General features: G+C 45.3%; 1 protein-coding gene across 11 annotated transcripts in view; it reads right to left on the reverse strand.

Moving 5' to 3' along the window:
- The window catches only part of MICU1 (mitochondrial calcium uptake 1), a 97,540-nt gene that overhangs the window by 14,773 nt on the left and 57,438 nt on the right, over nt 1–25,329 (reverse strand). For all 11 annotated transcript variants that reach the window (XM_040564622.1, XM_040564619.1, XM_040564621.1 and 8 more), the window contains 2 exons: nt 15,149–15,231; nt 10,832–11,029 (listed from right to left, as the gene is read on the reverse strand). In XM_040564622.1, coding sequence (XP_040420556.1) covers nt 10,832–11,029; nt 15,149–15,231 — 281 coding nt within the window. The remainder of the gene's footprint in view (nt 1–10,831; nt 11,030–15,148; nt 15,232–25,329) is intronic.

The raw sequence follows: 25,329 nt of genomic DNA on the forward strand, positions 1-25,329 counted from the left end.
TGGTCCAAGGAGCCAGGATTTAGGAAGATGCACAACAGCTGTTGCTAGCCAGGAGGATCTGTCTGACCTCATGGACTTCTGTTTGAGTGGTGCAAGCAGGATTTGGGAAAAAGATGGTTCTTGAGCCTGCTGTCTGACGCAGGCCTTGGCATTTACTCAGACCACAAAACGCTGGCCTCTGCCCTTCTCGCGTGCTGTGGAAAAGAAAAAGCTCATCTGGAGGAAAATCGTGTGTTCCTCCTTACTAAGAAGAGACAGCTGTCTCTGCCACGCTTATGAGGCTTGTGAAGAAATTTTACAATAACCAAGAGACATAAAAACAGTCTGCACTGTTTCAAAACCAGCACTAACTTCTCCTATAACACTCTTAATTTCAACCTAAAAGACACGAACCAGCGCCTTTCTACCAGCAGCCTTCAAATACCCCAAGTTTTAGCATAGCAGGTGCTGCTGGCACCACCTCTCGCACAAAGAGAGGCTGGGCAGAGGTCAGCCAAACAAGCACATTCTGCGTTTGGCCACTGCTCCACTCCTGGCACTGGGATCTTTTTGTACTGCAGTAAAACCAAACCTGACAAGTGCTGTTGCATCAGCTGCCGAAGACATGAGCCGTGGCACACAGGGAAAGCCCTTCTGGAGGCAAGTCCAACCTTTTTGCCCAGCATCTGTTAAAAATAAGTAAATATTCAAGTACAAAGACCTCACCAGCTCTGGGCAGCAGTATGAAGATGTGGAACACAACTAGCACACCAGTGCTTGCAGTATTTTTGGTCTTTTACAACATTTATTTTTAAAAAATGGGATTCAGTGTTCCCCTCTGCCTTTTGGTGTTTGAGTTGCCATCAGCACCCATCCTACAGGAAGAGCCTCTCTCACAGCAGACCCACTGCAGGAGATGAAAGAGCTTCATTTATTTATTTATTGATTTATCACACAGTTGGGAGATTGCTTTAGATTTATCTTGATCCTGTTCTTTAAGATGTAAAAAAAAACTTATTGAAATCTCTTTAAAGCACAAGATAATCCTGAGCCCTGGTTAACACACCAACTCGTTCCCCTGCTCTATGGGCTCCAAAACTGCTTCTAGCTTGGCGTGCATTAACGAGTCAGAATACCACGCGAAAATTATTCACATTAAATCAAAAAGCGTGGAAACCAGGGAATAAACGTTCATTACGCTGCGTTTATCTTACTTTAAATGAATGTCTTTAGCATTTAACCGAAGCACTCCCAGATGCCTGAAGTCAATACCTGGCAGGCAGGCATTGCGCTCATGTATCGGCAGGAGCTCAGCGGTGCTTATTGCATCGGACAGCCGAGGAAGGGGATGGCAAGCAGCTGATCTGCGCCACCGGTCAACAGCCAAGCTCTGACCTCGAACAAAATCACCGCTGAGCTGAGAAAAATTTAGTCACAAGCAATGGGTAAAGAAAGTTCAAAGCTTGCCACCAGCTGGTGTTGGAAGTGCTGAAATTAATTATGGGAGGGATGAGCAGAGGAGATCATTTAAAGAAAAATTCCGGTGAGAAGAAAAAAGGAAGTTTTTTGGCTTTAAATGATTTGTGAGAAAAGCCTTATTTTCACTTCTAAAACCAAATACTCCTCTGGAACAGCCCGTTCCCCAGCTACCTGCCTGGAAGCAGATGCGCTTGATTTATTTTCTCCTGCCTTTCTCGAGCGTCTTCTGGACTGCTGAACACTACTCGCCCGCTGTCTCCAACTTGAAAATGAAGGTGGGTGCAAAGTCCAGAGTGGTTTTCTTTTCAATATGCCATGTACGGCCTGTGAACAGCATTAAAACCCCACAGGCACTTTGCAAAGCAGAACAAACTTTCCTTTCCCCAGGCAACCATGTCCCTTTGCCTTCATGCCTGTGACATTACTGTGCAGGTTCCTTCTCCCATCACTCGGAGGAAAAGAAAACCCACGAGGATGTGATGCAGGGCAGGGCACGCCAAGATCTATTACCAGCAAACAAGTTCTCTGATGGCCTTTTTCCCTTCCATCCATCTAAAGAAAGGAAAAGCATGGCCAAAGCCAGCGCAGGGGCAGCTCCAAGCACTGGGACACCAGGAGGAAGCTCCTGCTCTGCCCAAGGGCACGCATGCTCACGACTAACAACGCATTTTGAGTTATAAATTGAGGCTTAGGAGGGATTTATTCGCTCTGGCGGGTTGGTTATTCTGTCAGGATCACACCAAACGCGGCTCTCGGGTGAGCCGAGGGTCCTCAGAGAGCTCCCAGCCGCTGCCACTTGGTGCCAGCAGCGGATTCTGCATGCGCACACCCACACGGCTGCAACTCGTAATAAAATGTTTTGATATTTTGATATTCATTAACACTGGCGTGATGCATGGGGAAACCCAGCGTGCTCCCAGAAGGGTGGAAAGACAGGGGAAAGGGGCATAGCCCCAGGAGCTCCCAACGCCAGCCTGAAGCAGCTTCCCGAGCCTGGTCCACCACACCTTAGGGCACCCTCTGCAATCATTAAAATGACTAAGCTAAATCAGAGAAGTGTGTTCAATGCCCCTCTTCCTCCCTCCAAAAAACCATGCAGGAAAAAACACATCCATGTTTCTCTCAGAGAAACTTGTTACAGATCTCCAACTATGAGCTTTTAACTCAGCTTTCTGTCTGAATAAATATGCCTACCAACTTTTGCTTCAGCACATAGAGGAAAGGTTTCAAATGAGGAGAGCAGAAGGCAAATACAAAGAGACTGTTCTCTCTGCTTCCAGATCCCCTTAATTGCAGGGCTTCTCACAGAAAGGCAATACAAGGATCCACCATAAAACGACAGACCCATAATCCCTCCGCTTCCAGCCCCCACTATTTATTTTGACTAGCCCAATCTATCTGCTCCTGTGGGAAATCAAACGCCAGCCTCTGAGAAGCACCCAGCCTGAACCAATTCAGAGGCAGCACTGCAAGAAGCATCTTTATTAAAGAAATCAAGAAAAAACTTCTTAAAGCAGGGCCATCGGTTTCCTCTCCAGTGCTCGCTGCTGTGTAATGAGGCAGCTCTGACGGCTGACGAGCCACCTGGGGTCCTCTCAAAAAGCACGGGACATGGCAAATATGCCACCACGGACTCAGGCCACCCACCCTGTCCGTGCTGACTCGTCAGGTCTGAGAAACAACAGCAAGCCAGGAGTGAGAGTTTAAATCACAGCTTAAGGCACAAGCAGCATTGTGTCTTTAGGAGCACGGGTGTGCAGATCCTAGGCTCTGCAGGTCTCGGGCCAGGGCTGTGCCGCTGCTTTTCCTGCTCAGGGTCAGTGTGGCAGAAGGAGTCCTTCAGCTGCAGTACTGCAGTGTTGTGGAAAGAGAACTTCAGGTGATACTGGTGTCTTTTTAGCTTACCCCAAGGACACCGCTCCTCCCGAAAAAGGCCAAACTTTGGTGCCAGACACCTCGGGGCAGGTTTCTCGTTTTGGCTGATTCTCCTCCTCTATACATTCGCCAGAAGCAATAGCATTAAAAAGACACGTGGGAAATTTCTACCTAAACCCCCAGTGCTGAAACCCCGTCCTCTGTAACTGCAAGCATCAGGAGCCCGCTTGTTTTTCTGACAAATACCGCAGGGTTTTTAACTCCCAGCTCCAGCAGGCACAGGATCTCAGCATTACTTCCACAAGCAACCCTTCCGGCAGCCCAGACAGAAGGGAGAAATCAGTGGGGTTTGTGGTGTGGGACTTGAATATAATGCACTGACTTACCTTGCGAGAGGAATACTAACTGCTGAGCTGCACGGACAGCGCAATGTCCCTAAATTTCTAGGAAGGATTCAACTGAAAAAACAATCCATAAATTCCCTAAAATCTCAATACAAGCACCTATAAAAGAAATGTGTGTGTGCCACTTACTATTTCCCATTCACAAAGAAAAAAAAATCTACAGGGGCTTTTGGATAGAGAAAAGAGCATTGAGGGATGATTTTTGAGTTTATTTATGCTTGTTAAACAAACATCTAGAACAGAAATACTGCTGATACTAATTCTGCCAGTATTAAGGGTACTTGGAAAAGGTGACCTGCTTTGAAGGCGGTGTTGTGCGTGTAATAAGGAGTCAAAAGGATCTGGACAGTGATTTGTAGGGTAATATTCAGATTCACAATGTATGACCCTTTAAAGTAGTAGTTGCTCAAAGCTTTATTTGACAGGCTGTAATACATTATTTATCTGCAAACTGCTGCAGCACTGGGCCTGTTTACTGTTCTGAAGAAGCAGGCTGCCAGGCTCTCTTGTCAAGTTGCATATACAAATATGACAGGGGAAAAAAAAAAAAAAAAGAAAGCACTGTTAATCTTCCAGGAACCTCATCTGTCCCACCCCAAAAAAAGGGATTTGGAAGGAAGCTGTGGGGCGGCAGCTCCCTGGACTCAAGTCTAGGTTGTACAGCTGGACTGGGTCAGGAGAAATGCTCACAGTGCTACCAGCATCTTCCACCTCTATAAATACACACATATATATGTGCATGGGGGAGAAAGGGAGCTGTTTCCACAAAAGCAAAATCTGATTTTTGAATGCTTTCCCTGTTTTCCCTTTCCCTCCACTCTCCAAGAGCAGCTTAAAGTGAATATGTAGTAGCAAAGTTAAAAATTTACATCCATCAGCAGCACTGAAATCCCTGCAGACCAGGTGGTTGATAGATGCTTTTGACATTTCATTGGCCTTGGCATGGCAACACTGCCTGCAAGGGGGAAAAAATTAATTCCAGCCACCAACAACTTGTTACGGTTTAATGAGCAATTAAAAAAGGTTATGTAAAGATGGCTGTACCTTAACTTCATCCTCATGAATCAAAATAACTCCTTGCCAGCTCTGAAAAGAGCTGCATTTTGAAATTTCGAGCAGGGAGGGAATGAAATGAAGAAAATGTAAAGGAGAGGAATCTGTAACACCCCAGGAAAGGGCACGTTGGATGAACTGGAAGGAAGCCTTCTCTTGACTGCCTGGAAAGGAAGGGAATGAGCCTCAGCTCCCGCTGCTGCTCTCTGCCCTGCCTGTGTTACTGCCACTTCTGCCCTTGAAAATGTTCCTGGTACCCAAATGGGAGGAATGGAGAAGCTTCTCCATCCTGCATGCCTGCTGAACAAGAAGAAAGCAAAGATCAGAACCACAAGGAGCTGCCGACCTCCCTGCAGCAAGACCCACTGGCCAGCTGCACGCACCCAAGCCAGTCTGAAAACACGAATCAAAACCTGTGGAATTGGCACAGTTTTATTAAAACAGATCTCTTTCACTTCCGGTGAGATTTATGCTGTTTCTGCTTGGCCTTGGTGCTCAATTTGCCGCGAGAAAATAAACCCACTGCACTTCCAGAGTAAGGTGACCAAAATGTTTGCTCATACAGCAGAAGGATGATGCTGAAGTCAGAGACTCCTGACCCCTCTGGGGGTTTAGTTTTCAGGCTCCACTGAAGTGCTCTGCTGCCTGCACCAGAGGAGGGCTCCTCATGCTGCCCGGCAGGAGCTTGGGAGTGGATTTACACACACTTCATAAAGCTGCTTTGTTACAGAGCAAAACCCTCTCCTGGCACTAACAATGCAATAAATAGAAATCCTAATAAAATCCTCAAACAGCTTTCCTGTAGAGCTGCTGCACCAAGCACATTTCAATCACCTGGTGCATGTTCAAGCAACAAAGCAGCACTGCACAGCTGGGGTGCAACAAACCAGACATCATGACAGCTGCTGGGATCATCAACCACCCCAAAGGAGGAGATAGCCAAGCTGTCCCCATGCATTTGAGCAATGTCCCAGCAGCGCTCAGTCCCCTGGCAGCTGTGGTGCCCCAAAGCACACGTACTGTCAACCCCAACTTTCCTTGTCTCACGTTTAACAACAGACCAAGCAATACAGGGCTTAGTGGTAGATGAAAATGACCGGCCTCAGCCTTCTCCAGTGACTCTTCGCATTTACTGAAACAGCTCAATTTCCCGTCTCTCTCCTTTAAACTACCCAAGCCACAACCTCATAACTTATTATTTTTGAGATTTTTTTCCCCAGAGTTACATCCCACTTCAGCTTACCAAATCTTGGGCTGACACTGGACAAAAACAGAGCGCTAAGTTTTCCCCAAACCCTAACCAAGAAGGCAGTATGGTCAACTGGAACACTTCAAAGGACCCTTTCCATTCACATGCCAGGACAAAAGCGCACTGACAGCAGCTCTGAATGGCATCAAAACCATGGTGAGTGCTCCAAATCATTGCAGCTACCTGTCTAGAACCTCCCAGCACCCCAGCTCACATAGCTGAGTGGCAGAGGACCATCGCTGGAAGTCTCCCCTGTTTTCATCCTGCTTTCAGCTGGTTTATGTTCCATCCCCTGCTCCAATTCTGTGCGTTGCCTGTTTTTAATTCTGTGCTTTACCTGGCAGCCACTGCCTCTCACCGCCCTGAGGGATCAGGCCACCTCCTCCTGCCACAGCAGCTCTCAAGTTGTGCAGCACCTGCAGAGGTACTTGTTACTGCGCCTGGCTCCTCCTGACGTGGATCCCCATCCTCCGTTGAATCTCTCTTCCCCTGTGACAAGCAGAGGCTCCAAGAGGTGCATTTTCAGCTGTTTTTAACCACCACCAAAAATCTGCAGCAGTCTGCAAGGCCATAGAGCAATAAAGGCTGAATGCAAAAAAACCCCACAACTTAACCAAGCTGCTAACATGGTAGTTTTTGTTAATTAGTACAGGACTCAGCTACCAACTACCCCAGTGCAGGGATGCAGAAGAGGAAGGCACTTTGGGACAAATTATTGGACTAAAATCAGGTTGTGAAGCTGTAGAAATGCCTTCTGAAGCCAGAATATTGGTTAAGACAGGGCTGAAATCCAAAAGGACCTAGGGTTTCTAACGAGAAATGAGCAGACGGAACAGCCTGACACCATCCATCACCCCTTTTTGATAGAAAAACAAGCCAAGCAGCAGTGGTATCAGCACTCCTTGTGAAAATAGGCATTTCCAGGGTAAAAGCCGTGCTGCACAACCTTACCTCTCCAGCTGTGGCATCAGCCCCACAGCCACAAGGTGTAGGGTTGGCTTAGTACCTGCTTCACCCATTCAGCTGAGAACAAATGCCCTCCCCCAAGTAACCTGCAGGGAAACAACGTACTCTAGAAATCTCTCTGCAGGCCCTTTGGAAATAAAAAAAACTTTGCTAAGGTTTTACACCACAGGCACCCGCCTCACTGCTGGCAAAAGTAGACCTGAGAAAATAAACCACAACTCAGTATGGAGATGAAATCACTGCTATTAGGACATTTTGGGTTACCTGTCTGGGAAAGCAAAGAGGTGACACCGATGTGTTAGCTCTATGTTCTCCACATCTTGCCTACATCTACTTGCAGAATCACAGAAAAACTTAGGCTGGAAGAGACGCGTGGGCTGGCTGGGACTCCTCTTAGTCCACCAAGGACACGGGGATATCTGGGACACCAACGAGCAGAAATAGCATAACCGATGATGTCAAGTCCTATCCATCTCCCTAACTCGCAGAACAATTTCGGTCAAAAAAACACTACTGAAGCCAAACACAGCATACAGGATGCGATGGCTGCAGAGCCCACACTGCCTTGCTTACTCCAAGCTTGTCACCATTTGTTACGCTGACAAGAAGAAAGGGAGTTTTTCCAAAGCTGCTAATACAATGCAACATCAAAGTGGTAAGAAAACGCCGAGGACTTTGTTGGGAGCCTGTCCCACTGGCTGGGTTGGTCCCTAATACACAGCCCTAGCTAACCCACAGCAACTCACAACGCAGCAAGGACTCCCAGTCTGCTCATGCCACAGCTTCCTAAAGGTATTATTTCCTATGGCACAGATAGAAACTCATCAACAGCAGGGTTGGTGCCTGTTAGCGACTCTCTCCTGTAGGAAGCAGACGCACTTCGCATGCAATTTCTGGTCTGGAAGACAATAAGGAAGCAGTGAGATAGGAGGGAAGTCACCAAGGCAGCCAAACCACAAGAAGTGGCAATAAGCTGTTAAAAGCTTCTCTTCTCCCTCTGGCTGTGGTTACTTTGCTCATCCTTTCCTTGCACAACTGAGCTGATTGCTACGTCTTCATAAAGTGAAGCAAAAGGGAAGGAGGCAGTGGCCACGGTTACTTAACCATGCTGTCAGCACTTCACCCTTCTGGGACACTGAAACGTTCGTGGCTTTGTCTCATCTAATCACTCTGAGAAAGTTTCTGCTCGATCTTCGGAAATACACATAAAAAATATTTTGGGAAACAGAAAAAATAACCAAGACCAGTAAGAGGAAAGTGGGTGCAGGTGGTCAGAAACTACTGTTCTACCTTCACAGGCAGCAGAAGAAACTGATTCTTAAGTGTATTAACTGCAGATATGCCTGGATCCTGAGCTGAAGGGAAAATAGCTTTAAGAAAAGTCTTATTTCAAGTAGAGACCTTTTGGATGAAGAAAAAGTGAGTCCCAGTTTGAGAACAGATTTCCTGTGCCACCCAGAGGCTGCACCATCCCCAGGACAGATCTTCAGACATGTTGATGGTACATTCCCCCCGAGCCTATTCTGGAACTGAGACATTTAAAATGAACACAAATAGGTTTTCAAATTCATATCCCATCTTCAGGCCGCATACTGATTTTGCTAAGCCAGTCAAGGATCAGCAGATGAGGCCAGCAGAGCTGTCACCAACTCCTTTCTGCTCCTCCCAGCCCACTGGTAGCCCCAGCTACCCTGACAAGGATCCAGAGACAACGTGCACGGGCAGCTGGGCACTTTCTGATGGATCCAACACCACTGTGCTCCCAGGGTCATCACCCAGAGACAGACACACAACACCAGGGAAGCCTTAAAACTTACATGAGAGCTACCTGTTGCTCTGCAGTACAGCTATTTCCTAACACCACCTCTTAGGCTCTTCTGATTCACACAGATCAGGGTAAATACTTGAGGAACATCCCCTCTCTGACTTACCATGTTTTTTAAGGGGCTGAGTTCATTAGAGCCCTCCTTGGGAAAGGAACTACACGAACCCGTTAGGCACTTGTGTGAAAAGCCACTTAACCATGAACAAAAACATCAAATGCAAAGCAAGGAGAGAAGGTGGGAGATAATGCCAGAAGAGATTAAAGCACGAGAGGAGAGCGACTACGTTACATAATGCTGAGGACAGAAATAGGTCTGTTGCCTAAATCAATGAGAACTACGAACAGAAAAATCAGGTACTTTAATACCGTGAACTCAGGAAAAAAAGACATGTTTGGCAGAACAAAACTGTTCGCTTTCCACAGCTCAATTTTTCAGTTCAAATGAGTATCAAAAATGCTAAGCACAGCATGGTACCGTGTTCAAGGGTGCCCTCGTGAATTCAGTAACAATGCTCTTGGGATATTAACTTACCAAGACATCTTATCTTGTACTACCCCAAATTAACAAATACCATCTTAGAAAGGCAGCTAAATGTTCACTAGAAAGATGGACAATTGGCTGAAGTCACTAAGAACTAAATTAGAACTGAACTGTTGCAGAAGGAAAAGAAGAACAAGTACTAAGAAACTAAAAAACCCGTTGCTTCTTAATGGGAACCTGTGGAGGGAGCACATGACTCCAGCACGGGGTTAGAAATAATCCTTGAGTGCCTGCTCATCGCCTGGCCCTGGAGAGAAAGTGGCAGTGGGAAGCCAAAGCAGAATGGCAAGCAAGGACAAAATCTCTATTTCGCCTCCCTTTGAGTTCAAGTTTCACCTTAGGTTTCTTAACCTTAAACAGTATTTCATTCATTTTCCATTTGTAGAGGAGCTGAGGAACTGACACTTTCCAGTCCATGAAGAACATTCTCCTCCACCAATCTATTCCCCCTGCAGACACACAGCACGCCGCCAGTGTTAATGAGCAGTTAAATGAACTCAGCTAACTGGACAATTACCCTCATAAAAAGCCTAGTCCTTGAGTCAGTTCCTTACTTCGTAAAACTCCAAATAGAAGAGGGAATAAATTCAGGTTAGGTTCACAGTGGCTGACTTGACGGCAACTTAATAAAACGCCGTTCATTAGCTGGATCCCACAGCCTGAGCACGTGGACATTCACACACCAGGCAGAAGCCTTAGTGACCTCCGAATGCTGCCTTAACCAGGTTATGGTTGGGAGGACAACTTCTCGAGCACAAAATCCTCACTTTTGATGCAAATGAAAACCTGGCTTTACCCAAGCCAGCTTGAACCTGCTCCAGAAAAGTGCATTGCGTTAAACCAAGTCAGTTCCAGCTGGGGGCCGAGACAGACCCCAAGTAATCCCCATTGCTATTCCTACGCTCGCATTATTCAAAACCAAATTTTGAAGCCTAGTGCTTAAAATCAAGCTATGCAACTACGAGGAGGAGACCGGGTGCTGCTGTTAACTCACGGTGATGCAAAGAAAAAAGAAGGCATTCAATTCAATTGAAAGGCAGAAGAGGCAGAATAGATGGACATTTCTTATTGAATGCTTACACATCAGAAATGTTCACAACAGTGAAGCAAATGGGGAAAGAGTTTTGTGAAAGTTATAACCGCTGGTCCTTCCAGGCACAGTCCACTCACCAGGACTGAGACAAACCTGCCTTGGTATGGGAGCAACAGCCTGCTGGCCACCTCTTGCCTTTTTCTAGAGCATCTCAGTCACCACTTAGGCAGTGCCAAAGCTAGGCAAGCCCCACATGGAGGGGGACACACCAGGACCTGCCTCCTGCTGCTGCAGCTCCACAAGAGCTCCAAAAAGTTCTCTGCTACTGCAAAGAGCTGGAGGTGTTCCTGGGGAGCACCACGCTCATCACAAATTCAGCACAGGTGTGCTGCACTGCCCCCTCCCCGTACACAAAAGTAACTCAAACCTCCAGTTTGAGGATATCGTGCTGCAGCTTGCGCTGGAATTCGAGGAAGTGGGAGATGGTGAGCTTCCCCTTCAGATCCGCCCCGAAGAAGTATGTCGTCAGCGCAGAGTTGAAGCCAGTCTTCAGGGTGTTCCCAGTGGTTGATCGGTCTCTGTGGCGCATGCCCATGCTGGTTTGGGAGCGAATGATGCTCTGGACCTTAAAAAAATAAGGAGAATGTTAGCACCAAATCCACTTGGATTGGACTTATGTTAACCAAGTATCCTGGTTAGCTGGCACTAGCTCCAGCTAGCTCACACCCCACAACGCATCTGGGTTATCAGCAGACGGATATTTGCACAAACACAGCCAAGTGTGAAGTCACGCCCTGTAACAGCGGTATCTTACAAAACCCTCTGCTCTGAGAATCACAGCAAACCATGCCGTGTGCATGTCCTGGTCAAGTTCCATGGTTGAGAGGCTGAATAAAACACCCAGAAAGTGAGAAGTCATGAGCAGGGATGGGGGAGCAGCTGCAGAGAAGAGTACATGAACATTGCACACAGCCCTGTCTTTCAAAATGTCTGGAGACCACACAGGAGAGGCGCAAGGTTTACCAGTTAAAAAACTCTTTCTCTCAAGCTCTCGGCAGCACGTCATGCCTTCTCAAAGGCATCACACAACTCGAACAGATGCTACGGGACAGGGCAAGGATACCCAGGACAAGTTCACTGCCCCCTAAGACAGGGCAAAAGATCAAACTGAAGGATGCAACAGCTCAAAAAATCCAAGAACTCATTATTTTAAGTGTCCCACGCAAACGTGAGGGGTAACCAAGGCAAATGCTTAGTGCTATGTATTGTAGGGGTAGCCACAGAGTGAGAAGGAGAGGCTCTGAGAGAAGGAGAGGCTCCCAGGGGCTTTCTGGAGCTCTGGCAAAACCCACTGCTTCGCTTTCAGCCTCCTCCTCCTCCTGCCAATTTTCTTTTGAAATAGGCACTGTGATGTGAGGAAGGATCTTGTCCTCTGGTTTGTAGCAGCCCTGTAAATAGCAGCTCCTTATTTTGCTTTGTGCTGCGCTTGAACCATGAGCTCCGCACGCACGTTTGAGGCAAATATTTATAAGCTGTCTGAAGCGATGCAGTTTATGACCAGCTTGGAAACCTGCCCCTACTTCTGCAGAAGCAAAATGTTTACCACGCTGCAGACGGTTCGATAGAGCTTCTTCTCCTGGGTGTTATTTACACGGCATCCGAGGCCAGGCAGACCCGTAGCCCTCTTTCTCTCCCCATCCATAAGAAGCCCCAGACAGTCTGGACATCCATCTGTGGGCACCGGAGCCAAACCCATTTGGCTGGTACCTATTTTCGGGAATTCTCCTAATACCCAGAAATGCAGGCAGCTGCCACAAGTTGTTCTCCAGTCCTGCCAGTGCTGTCCTCCCCCACAGCTCATCGATCGTACGACTCTGCACAGGTGCTTTGCTGTCGTCTTTATTTTTAAATGCATTTCAGCTTAAGTGTTTGATCTCTTTCGTCTTTTGGACCAGACAAGGGGAAAAAAATCAAGGAAAATATTTAAAAGCAATGGTTTGTAGAGAAATTATAATAACACTGCCTGCAAGTTAACTACTTTTCATCCAACATTTTAATTAAAAATAGGAGCGTAAACTAACAATTTCTGGTTTACATCCTGAAGGATGAAAAGTTAAAGACGATCCTGATGCAGGCACCAAACTATTTAGCGCTATGCACTGTGTATATGCATCAGCAGGAAAAAATCTGAGGCTCTTCAGCGAGGCACAAGAAATTAATATCTTCCTGGTGGGTAGTTAAAACCTCTCACTTGCATATTAGCTCCATTACCACAAGTGATTTTTTTTTCCTTGATGAACACTCTAGGTTTGCAGATGTTAATGAGAAGAGAGACCTGCTGTTGGCTCCCTCCAAAGACGATGTGTGAAAACAGAGTATGAAATTCATTCCCATGTGCCTACAGCCAGCAGTGATGGTAAGATGCTCAAGCCCAATCTTTTCTTTCCCTTTTCCGCAAAAAGGCATTGCTCTTTTAACCTGATGTCACTTCCAGTGGCGTATTCCCTAGGAAAGGGCAATTCTGGCTGTCCCTGCCAGGTACAATGTTTATGGGACAGATTTTCAAACCCTGCCATCCTTAAAACGTCCTGAGGCATTTCCATAAGGAGTGAGAAAATATTTATTTTAGAAACGATTGTGTATGTGCTTATACAAAAAAAATATATGTGCCTCCCAGTGAAGCTATGTGTTTACCTTAATTCTGTTTGCAAAGTGCAGCAAATCAGTTATGCTGCTATCTGCAAGGAGCAGATGGTGGCAATTTGCTTCAACTAACCACTTGGGTCAAAAGGCTCATGTTCTCCAACGCTTTTCCTGGCTTCGATATTGTCAGGTTCTTCTCACTTCCCAAAGCAGTCCCTTCATCTTCTGACTGAAAAGCTCTGGAAGATCAGTCTTCAATACATTCCAATGCTAAACAGTAATTTTATTCCTTTATATAGATGCAGTGACACATCTAACGAGCTTAACAAAAATATGTTCCCCTTCCTGAGGATTTTTGTGTGACTTAATGCACAGATACCTTCCTGTTGCCTACCAGATGATTTGGGATTACTTAAATCTATTTTGTACTTTCGTCTTCTTAGCACTTCCAAAATATGCATCCTTTCTTTAGCTAGGTATTAAAACAGCCAAGCATGACACCTGCGTTAATACCTTGGCCTTCGCTGCAATTTTAGTAGGCAGCTGATTTCCCATTTTCCTTAAACTCATTTATCTACACAACTGATTTCTCTTTAGACCATTAATAACTACCGTAAAACACATCTTGAACAGTTAAATATGAGATGCCTGTGGTGTAGTACTATATTCATGTACTTGGCAAATATAGAAGGAAGAGCAGTATTTTTGACTACAAGAACTTGGTTTCCTGTTTTCCAAGCTAAATCTGTGTTTAGGGAGGCAGCGCTAAGGAGCATGATATCCTGGGCATGGCTAGGTATTCAAATCTGCACTCAATGGAAAAAAGAACGAACTCCTAGATTTACAACACAAGTGGTCGCTTCAAGATATACCACACTAGAGATAAGCACACTCCAGTGTTACTGCGGTTTGAAGTTTGCATCTAAGAACACGCAGTTAATCAGCTCCGTTACACAGCTCCAGAGCAAACTAACAGCACCAAACCGAAAATAATTTAGGGAGGATGACAGCAGAAGATTGGAAGTGGCGGAGGTAAATTTCACAGAGCTGCTTTGCCACTAGTTCTTTCCATTTAGAGCAAATGCCCCACGCATGACCTCGTACAGACTCTTCTGAAGTTAAGCAGTCATTCAATCAACCTATAAGTAAAAATTCGTAACTACATCATTTGGGGCTGCTTTGTTCTCATATACCACCAAACAGCCTTCCACTGTCTCCAAACTGCAACACACATGCCCTCCAGCATGAAAAAACAAGGGCAGGTTATTTTTCTGACCATGGAGTCTTCTTTTCCTTTGCCCTGAAGCAACAGCTTCCACTCACCCATTAAACGCACAGCTCCATGATACGTGGGGTTAGAAAAGCATCAGGGACCCCATGATTATTTGGTAGATCAGGAGATAACAGAGGTGGCAACTCATTATTAAAAGTACTGGTGATGGGAAAGTTGAGTTGCATTAGAACTGGAGACGCCATTTTTTTCCCCACTGACAGCTCAAGTCTTTGATAAATTCTCACCAGAGCAGTATCACAAATCACATCTTACATGAAGGGCTCACTTGCATCAGACAGCCAGACTAAGCTCCTTTAAGAGTCAGCCTTCAGGCTCTCTGCTAAGCAAACTGCATGAAGCAGGAGAAAACAACTAATGGGGACATCCTCTCAATAAATATATGTTTTTAGATTACATTAAAATAAATGGCTAAATTCTTCTTTGAAGCTGACCGACCAGTCCTGGTTATTCTCTGAACACAAAAGTAATTAGTAAAATAAAAGCTATGGAAGAAATTAGGGTCAGAGCCCTTTGATACTAGTTGAGCAAAAAAATTCTTTGCCTACTTCGGAGGTGACACCTTGTAAAGATACCTCTGGGAGAAAATCTCAGGAAAACGGAATTTGTACTTAAAGTTGTCCTGGTTGAATGAAAAAGTACTTTGTGAAATGACCAATAAAAAAAGCAGAAACCAAGGCACAGCAGCAGAGCACAGGAGGAAAAGCCAGAAGCCAGCAGTAACCAGAAATATACATCACAGTAAGAGAAGTGCTGCAGAGACAACCAAGGTGTTGCAGCACGAAGAAGTCACCCTGCCGTTCAACTCGCCTGCTCGAACTCTTCCATGTCCACTTCGCCATCACCATTCAGGTCAAACATCTTGAAGGCGATTTCAAAATTCCTCTGGGGAGCTGCATTGAAAACACCCAATAACAAAGACCAGTTAAAGAAAATAAAAGCACAAAAAGGGGCACGGGTTACAAGTTCAGAACAGTTGTATCCAAAAGCAATTTTCCACAAGTTCTACAAATGCCCTGGTGCTGCTTTTACCAAAGGTCTAGACGAGGACGTTGAGGGGGAAGGAGATGTTTCTTGAACAAAATTTATTCCATTTACAGATGGAAAAAGCAAGAAAGCGAGACATCACCTCATATTTCTAATGAGAAATCAACAGAAAATGATCGCAGAGCAAGAGTTGAAGCCTTTTGGATGTGGTGTAATACAAATTTGGCCAGCTGATGTCCCTCTGGTGCCTGCAGAGTGCTCTCTGTGCTTTGTGAAGCAGCTGGTGGCAAGGAGCAGGCCCGGACTTTGGGTACTTCTTTCCGATTCAGCTCTTGTCACTGCAAATTTAAACAAATCATTGCCAACCCTGTCTCAGTCCAGTTATAAAACCAAGACAACACACGAGCTGGAGATCACCAGCTGAAACCCAAACGAGACAGCACAGGACCTTATTTTTCATGACATGTAGTCTACACTGTTCTGGTTTGTTTAGCCAGAGCCACGCAGATGCATCACGCTGACAAGTTTGCTTCAGAGCCACCCATGGCAGCAACACCACGCTCCTTGCCATGCATCCCAAGGAACATCAGTGCATTTCCATTTCAGGCTCTGTAACTCGTCAACATTTCAAGCCACACCACAGTGCCACAGTGTTTTTTTTCCCCCAAATTCAGCTAGTACAAGAGAATCTACTTTGCTCTGCTACTTTGAAATACGTGCCACCTACGTGAATTATGGTGCTTGCTGGGATTTCCAGGGAATCTTCTGGGCTGTAACGTGTGCTCAGGTTATACAAAATGATCAGCTGAAACTCAGCCCTTCTTTGCTCTCAATGTGGTTCTTCCCCCCAAAAAAATCTGGCAGCAGGGTGCCGAGAGGCTCATCCCCTGTTAGCCTCATTGGTTTCCATCAACTTAAACATTTCTTGAAATGCTAAAAAGTGAGAAGATTTTGTGCAGCCACCTTTGTGTTAGGACCTCTCTCAGACAGGGATGGGGGCAGAAAAGAAGAATCACTCAAAGAAATTAATAGGGAATTACCTGAACTGGATTTTGTACCTAAGTTACAGCTTGAATTTAAGGCCGGAAGATTTTTATGTTGTTTTCCCCTTGGCATAATAAACTGGAACACTTTATGGCTAGAAGATTCAGCAAACACGTTAATGAGATTAGCTTTCCAATCACTTTGAACCTTACGAAGACACATAACCCCATTAAACTCGATTGCATGAACAACCTGTCACTCACCACTTGATCTATGCAGCACGTACAGCCCTGCAGTAATCAGCTCAGGATCTCCAGTTTCCTCATGTTACGTGCTATTACTCGGGCTTCAAACTCCAAACATCAAAACATGATAGGTCTCCTACATCCACAGCCATCACCAGCAGCATGTCACGTGTTATTTCCCCTTTCCTGCACTGTCCTGGAGCAGAAGTGATGCCTGATCTGTCCCACATGCAGGGTGGGGAGACCTCGTGGACCTCTCATCCCTAACACAAGCCAACTTCACATTCTCTCCAAAAATGCCGTCTAATGAAAGGATTCACACAAATTCCCCATTTTCTCGAAGAGCGACAACGTTAAGCACCTTCCAACTGCCCCTCTTAATGTTTAAATAATGCATCCAATTTCATTCCCTCTGATTGCAAGTACTGCATGAAAGCCTGTGGGCAATTTCTCCTCATTAGCCTCAAAATCTAGTGCTGCATTGAAAGTCATTTGCTCTGTAAGGAAATATGGGAATACACAAAACTAATCCAGTTACAAGATGCTAGGAGAAGAGTACTTTGCAGGTCTCTCTTCCCCCCATCTCCTCTGCCGGGACACACTACGTGTATGCTGAGATTGCAAAACACAAGGCCACGTCCCATTCATGCAGACACGGGGTGAGCAGAGAAAGTGCTATTCACTTACCCCTCACAAAGGCCGTTCCCTTCCTTTCCCTTCTCTAAAGGCATTTTCAGAGCAGCTTATCAGAAGCCCCCGAGGACGACATCGCTCGCAAAATTAAAACGGACAGTTTTGCATCAAAATTCTGCAGGGTCATTATTTTCTAAGGACAGGAAAGTCTTCAAATTGGTAAATCTAATGACTTCATTCCTTTAACAAGCGAGACAGACTGTTTTGTCCTCTGATCCGTGCACCTAACATCAATTATTTGTAACAACTCTCCCACCCCACAGCTGTGAATCAGGGAAGGCAGAGGGCAGCGGTGACCATGAGCTCATCCGGCTCCGGCTCACGAAGACACGTCCGTCAAGTCACATGTCCCTGGTCTCCAGGCAGCCGAAATTTATTGGTCCCGAGCGAGACGGTTTCCTGCCTCTCCTCTTGGGCATAATGGTTCTGACCAAGATTTATTTATTGGGGAAGAGTTGTCCTGAGAGGAGCTCAACCCAGCCCTTTCACACTGCATCCCATCACTCGTGGTTACATCAGCCTCTGCGACTTGCACTTGGCTTCCTCTTCCACTTAGAGCTTGCAGAAGCCTGCAGACTGTAAAACCAGCTGCTCTCCGTTTGCCTGGCTAACTTCAGCTTCTTTTATTCTGTCCCCCAATGTTCTCTATTGCAGCATCTCTAAATTTCCCCAATGTCTCCTTAATTAGGATTGCTCAAAACGAACGCAGCGTTCCTCGTGGAATAATCACCGAAAGCATTTAGAGGACTGTTTGCTTTTAATACAGCGTAATAGCTGTCTTTATAGGGAAAAAAAGGATTTCTGGCTTGTCCCAGGTGCTACGCTGAATTTCCAGCTCTTGATTTTGCAAAGCATCTCCTCACGAGCCTTTTTGACATTATTAAGAATCAAGGGCTTTTATTACAACTTATTTCCCTTGGGCAGCTAGGCAGGGCAACTAACTGCATTTTCTTCTCCAACTTCCTTTCCAGTCTGTATGTGTTCGGTAGGATACAATAGAGTACTATTTGCTCACATGAACATTTTAAAATTTAAAACTGGTTCACCATTTAAAACCTTCTTGAATTGTTTGTTCAAATAAAGCATGTTGAAGCAAAAACATGATATGGAAACCAGAAGGCACACGCAGTAGCATTGAGAAGACCAGCCTTCACCAGACGACCAACACCTGCCCAGACCATCAGTAGGAAGCCCCAAGGGACCTCTGAGCAATTAGATGGGTTGATTAAGCACCTGTAAACTGATTATGTCATTTTGGACTATTTTGAATTATTCAAGGGACCGATTTGCAGCACTCAATTGCTCTTTATTGCCACTTGCTGTCACCAGAAGCAACACAGCCTAAAAGGCATTAAATGCTTGCTGATGAGAAATGCCAGCTTGCACTATTTCTGTACTTGTTGGATCTTCTTTTTCTTCTCTTTCACCAGAAAGCCATGCTCCACACTTAGAGATGCCTCAAGTCCTTCCTCCTGACTGCTGTAGGAGCTCACGCAGCACACGGTTACAGCCACCTGATCGTACAGCATCTGTCTCAGAGGTACCAAACATTAGGAAATTATTTTGAGCACTCTTTTGTGCTCACAAGGTCAGCAAGCTGAAAGTTGATGCAAGCAAGATCAATCTCCAAGCACTCACAACTCCTTAGCAAACTGTAGTCAATTATACTCGTTAATGTGAATTAATACACGCACACTGATGAGGAAACAAATGGAAAAGCTCTGCTAGAAGCAGCGGCATTGTGGTTTTCTTTTAGATGACTCCCTACAAAGGCTTGATGAACAGAGAGCGCTGAGAAGAGAGAGATGCTTTTAAAGTGGATCTTCATCCATCCATTATAATTATAAATTAATAAGCAATTACAATCATAAATTACTGACAAGTAGGACCACAGTTAAAGCTTTAGGAATGGTGATTTCTGCATGAATGCTTTCCTGCAGGTACAAAATGGGTAGCGTTAAGGACTGGAGCATCCTCATCCCAACAGCCACCTGCAACACTCCCCACCAAGGAGAACAAGCATTGCTTCCTTCAGCTGTATTTGAAAAAGTTATTTGTCAAGGCAGGAGGTTTTATTGGTGATGTTGCTTAGAGGAAGCAAAACTTCTGGCTACTCCCATACTCTTCTGGAATATCTTGTCTTTTGGTGGGAACTTCAATGCAAAGCAGCTCAGGACATCAGCATGCATCCTGAAGCCCAGCAACTCCGCCAGCAAGTCCAGTGTGAAAAGAAAGATCAAGATTCCAACTGGAGAACTCTTGAGGAAAAATTAGTCATTAAAAGTTAAATACTCTTCTTCTCCTTCTATCCCTATGTTAAAAAAAAAAGTGATTTTCTTCAGCTTCAGAGTACATATAAGTCTATAATCAATCCAAAATTAACACAGTCCTCCTAAAGCAGAGGGAAATCATCTGCAGAGGTGGCTGTTCAAGCCTTGCAGCTATAATAATTTTTCAGGCCACATTAAAAAGATCTTACCTTTTTCCTCCAAAGATTAATCAAAATTTCTTTCCCTTAAGTTACATGAATCAGCAGGGCCACTATTCTGTCTGACTCTGCACAGCAGTCTTTTAGCCAAGAAACTTTTCTGTAGGTGTTGGAATTGGAACATTTTTGTCTGAAGGAAAGAATCAGGGTCAGGGAAAAGCTCACCCTGACAAAACCATAGCCAGCAGCAGCTAGTTCATAGCGCATGATTACACTGGTAGCAGGGAAAAAACTAGATGATGCAGTTTCACATAACGATCTCCAAATGGTGTAATATTTTTTGAGAATGGGGTAGCAGCCTTATGGGGAAGCAACTATCCATAAAATATAGGTGTTTGAGTCCCTGCTGCAATGAATATGGAGAAAGAACAGAATATCCTCATATTCCAGATATTTTCCTCTTGAATTACTCCCCTACTTCTGAAAAGGAACTCAAGTCCCACCAACCCAACTATTTTATTTTCTTTTATTTATTTTGTATGTTAATACAGTAGTGGAAATGTCATACAGAACTAAAGTAATCATCCCACAGCCTCGAGACCCAGCTATAGTAACCTGCCATTAGAGCTGTTGCTACTCTAACTAGGGAAGGGTTACTTCTTATCACAAGGAAGAATCTGAATTACCTCTGACAGAAATAACAAGAATACATCAGTGTTTAGCCTAGTACACAACTGGACTAAAACACAGATTTAAGCTTTAAAGTGGACTTGAAACCCCAACAAGAGCTGAGTGCCTGGCTGCATTGCCATGCCTGGCTTGCTCTAAATCTGAGCTGGATCCAGGCACATGGATTCAACCCTCCTCGAGCACTGAGCCCCAAAGCCATTCAGCTGCATACAGCCACCCTGCCACCTTCCTTGTGCTGACACCAAGTTCCTTAAGTACAGGGCTCAAGGGATGAGGAGTCCACAAGAGGAAGGGGTTAGGTATTTAGGAGCGTGCCTCTCAGATATACTAAACTGTAGTTTTGTACTGAAATGCATGCATCAGCCAAAAGAAACAGCCAAGAGACCCACCAGAAGCACGAGCACCTGCTATGATCCATCCTTTTGGAAAGTAACTTAAGCACGTGCTGCCTACAGATACAGAAACTGACTCCAGACATGCAGCGTGCTCTTCCTCGGAGCCATGTCCCAGCTGACCCCATTTTTAGCCATTTTTAATATTCCATTAAAGGAAAATAAATATATTGCCACTTCACTTTTTTACTTGTTAGCTTATGAACCAAGGAGACTACTGCAACATAAAATTTTGTATTTCAGCTCTAACGTCAACAACAGATGTGCACCTCAGTCTGAGATTTAAGAGAATCTGACAGCACCTAGGCTAGAGTACAGGGCTTACCTTTCAAGAGCTTTTCATCACTTACCACAGGGCTGACAGAACATGGCTGGAAATCAAGATTCTCTTTAAATGCTCCTCTGTAATACGAATCTGGAAACCAGCTGTGGAAATCACAGCCCCAAACAAAGGCCGTTCGAAGCCATGCTCTCCAGGGAACCCCTGGGGGAAGAGGACATCCCAAACCTCTGCGGGTTCTGAGATACTGCCGCAGGCAACAGCAAATTGTTTTATTTCCTGATCTATAGAAATAATCAGGAGGAAATCATTGGAGTTTCTCAATCAGGAGATCTTCTGTTCAATCTTGTCCAAGACCATCCCAGTTCCTTCCCCTGCATTAATTACCTCCCAAAATGCCAGCTGAGACCTCATTAAAGACTAAGTCACACAGTAAACCATTAACAGGTGTTACAATCACATTGTTTTGCTGTCCAGTTTTAAGAAAAGTTTTTCAAACCAGAGAGATCAAGCTCTGCTTGGGAAGATCCCGGGCTGCCAGCTGGGAGAAATCTGCCCTGGTTCTGCACTGCTGTCCTTCAGCACAGCTACCAGCCCCTGCCAGAACTGGGATGCTGCACCAGAGAGCCCTTGCTCTGACACGGAGCAGCCAGATTTGTGTTCGTAACTCAGGCCATCCCTTGGGAGAGGGTCTCTGTGCTGCTCAGATATGACTTACAGACCCCGCACAGCAGTGACTGGGCTAGCAGGAGCGTCCTCCTCCACAGCAGCTCTCCCAGGGAAGGCAGGATGCTCCCTGCACCATGCCTGAATTTCAAATAACAGCACTACCCGTGTTTGAGACGGTGGTGCGCTGCAGTGACCCCTTGTGCTGCAAACCTGCGTGCTGTCTCAGTGAGATGTCCAGATCAGCCTGGACAGACCCTCGGGCATGTCAATCGTTATTCTGGTATAAAACCAGCACAGCCTGAGGCTACGGTATCGAAGCCATCCCTGCACCACGCACTGTGGATGAGACACACCTGCATACATGTGTATAAGGAGATTGAAGGGCTTGAAAGTTGGAGTATTGATACAATTAACCACAGACAAGTATTCTTAGTAACTCAGAGCAAATGCATCTCCTTCTCTTACAGGAGCAAGCTGTATGGCACTTGGTGCTGCTGTGCAGGATTAAAACACCATCAGTAAGATCACAGGTCTCACTTTTGATCAGAGACCCACAGAATGCTCACGATGCAGTCAGAAAATCACTTCCAGAGCAAAATGGCTTGCAATTTATCTTCTAAATGGGAAAAAAACAAGGGAAGCCAATCTGTCCCATGCGAGAGGCTTCTCACAGGCCATTACCTGCAGTGGTGCTGGGAATTTGGGTCACAGCCAGGGACACGGAGCAGGGAAATCAGAAATGCCACTGGCTGGCACACCGTGCTCCAGAGAGAGCCTGCAGGGCACAGGGCAGGAGCTGCGGGACAGCTCCAAGAGCACTGGCAAAAGAGTAATTCCTCTGGCGTGAGCCCACGTTATTTAAACCTCCTTCCGTGCGGCGTAAATCCAGACACAGTGACAGTCCAATTACAGAAACAAGACCAACCTATTATTCTAATGCCCAGCTCCTTTCAGTGCCTGTTAATCAAGCAGGCATTAGCACACCTGCACAACGGACCGCATTCGCTCTGAAATTGCGGTTGCTGGTGATGGAAGAGCTCCCTCCCCTCTTCCTCCAGCTGTCCTTCAAGCCCAAAAGCAAAAAGCTCTTTGGTTTTCCTTTGGTTTCCCTTGCTTTCCTCTAGCACTTGAAGGAATGAGGTGAAACCCATCCACATTTTGCTCATCTGCCTACTTCTGCCCCAAATCACGGGGAGCAGCGGAAGCAACAGAAGCCCTGTGGTCTCCTCGAGGCCATTCAAGCTCTAATTGCCTTTAACGGAAGGCTGTCTTTCTGAATGGTATTTCATTAGCTTTTTAAAAATACATTGTCACAGAAACACAGCAACTGATGAGAACAGACAGTGCAGGAGTGAGAAATGACTTCTAAATAGGACGTGGTGACAGACTTAATCTTCTGTACAACATGCAAACAGACCTTGGCAAGCAACGTGCAGGAGAAGTCTTCAGCCCTCAACTGCTTTCCTTCCCTGATAGCTGGCACTCAAGCCTACATTTCACGGCAAATAACCCAAATGAGCTTCAACTGCAGCTACAAAGATAAAGGAAATAAATTTAAACACTCTGGGAAAGCTCTATCAAAGCCCAGCAGTACTTTTGCAAGATGGGGACAGGGAGCGCAGGATGGACACAAGCCATCTCGGCGCTCACTGGGCATCACCTCCCCGAGGAGCATAACAAGGTGCAGCCCTTTCCCTTCCTTGGGTGTTGTGTTTTCAAAGGGTATCATCACTGATCAGTCCTGAGCTCAATAAGCCAGGCCAGACCACGACTGATGTCACCCCATCGCTTCTGAGCACTGCAGAAGAACACCTCTTCCACCGCACAGACCCAAGCTCATACTCCCTTTCTGATGACCTTACTGCTCAATAAGCCCTCTTCCTTTTTCAATATTTTGAGACTTTTAACTGTTTCATGTAATCTACAGCCCTTTCTTGTACAGACACATTCGCAGTGCTGTTTAGGTAACTCAAACATTAAGAAAAATGATCTTGACCTGTCAGGTTTAAGACACACTCTTCTTCATTCTATTTCCTGGAAGAAAAACCAAGATCTACTGGATTCCTGCAAGGCAATGGTTACTCCAGGCAAGTGAAACAGGCAGGGTGGCATAACAGTGAGCTTCCCACCTTAACAACAGGGCCAGGTTTAGTTTATTTTAAAAAAGCAAATGCTTTAAAAATGAAAGTGAGAGTCTTACTCGGGGGAACTGAGTGTTAACAGTAGCTCTAGAGACATCCAGCATGATCCAGCATGGCTCTGAAAGGACAAACCACCTCAAATACCTAAAATGCAGCCCTGGAACATTCTTATTTTCCCCAGTTTTGAAATCTCCTACCTTGCCCGCCCTACACATAACTCTTCAAAGCACAAACTAACCAATTCTGTCTCCTCTCGTTAGTCTGACTCCCCAGTAATTGTGCCCATACTTAAAAACCTGAGAATAAATGAAAATACATCCTGCCTGCAAAACACTCCAGTATAAGGTTGGCTGCTACTCTAATAATGCAGGGTGGTAGTTTGTTTTATTCTTACAAAGACATTAAACCAAAGCAAGAAGGAGTTATCTATTTTTATTGTCTGTGGAAGCACATGCAGTTCATTTCGCATCGTGCATACTTGATTAGCAGCTTGTTCGTAACAACTGGTACAGCCATAAAAAGCCAAGGGCATCGATGTTTTCTAAGCCACATTCGGTAATGTGATATGAAAGATTTGAGGCTGTCTGCAGAGACTCAGATTAAAAGCCCTTGCTATAAACGTGAAGATACCTTAGATAATTCTGGCACAGTCTAGACTAAGAGAAGAACAGAACAGCAAAAATCTTGAGCCAGTTCTGAGTCTCAGAAGACAGAAAACAAACAAAAAAAATCTAGTTTTATCTATCCGTGTTTGTTTTTGTGACATGAAGGTCACATACAAGCCTTCCCTCGCCAGGTCAGTTTGACAACAAACAAGACCTTGAAGCTGGCTTCTCCCCTGTAACAGAGCCTCCAGAGCAACGTGTTCAGTAGAGAGCTGCTTCTTTCATGTGTCCGTGTTACAGCAGGCAGGAACACAGGGAAGAAAAAAAAAAAAACACTAAACACCATAAAACACTCGCTGTTTCTACAAAACATAGTGAACTATCCACCTGACCCCCCTGAACAGCACAAAGCAGGCAGTAGTGGGGACTTAGAGTAAAACGTCAAGAGCCCGGATTTGGTTTTTAATCAGGCCATTACACACAATTAGAGGGCCACACTTTTCTTGTATAGAATTTATGCTTTTTTACTCTTTTTTTTTTTTTTTTGAAAGTCTGAAAATAAATTGTCTCGGTTCATTTGAAAAGCAGCACATTTCCTTCTAACAGGACTGGAAAAGTACAGATTTGTAGACTTTCCTATTGATGATACAGCATCGTCTGAGGCGATCTACCAGGATGGCTGTTTGCCTTCCCCCTGAAGAAAGGCCAGAAATGCCATTCCATGTTACCGAGGGCTTCGGTTTCACTCTTTCTTGCCAACAAAACAAACTTAAGTCCCAGCACTTCCAGAGAAGAGACTTTGCTGGAACAGATTAGCAGATCACCGAAATATCACAAACTCAAGTCAAGCACAGCAGTGTGAAGACAGAAGGCATCT

This window comes from Cygnus olor, chromosome 7 (assembly GCF_009769625.2).
Source record: "Cygnus olor isolate bCygOlo1 chromosome 7, bCygOlo1.pri.v2, whole genome shotgun sequence".
Taxonomy (NCBI): Eukaryota; Metazoa; Chordata; class Aves; order Anseriformes; family Anatidae; genus Cygnus; species Cygnus olor.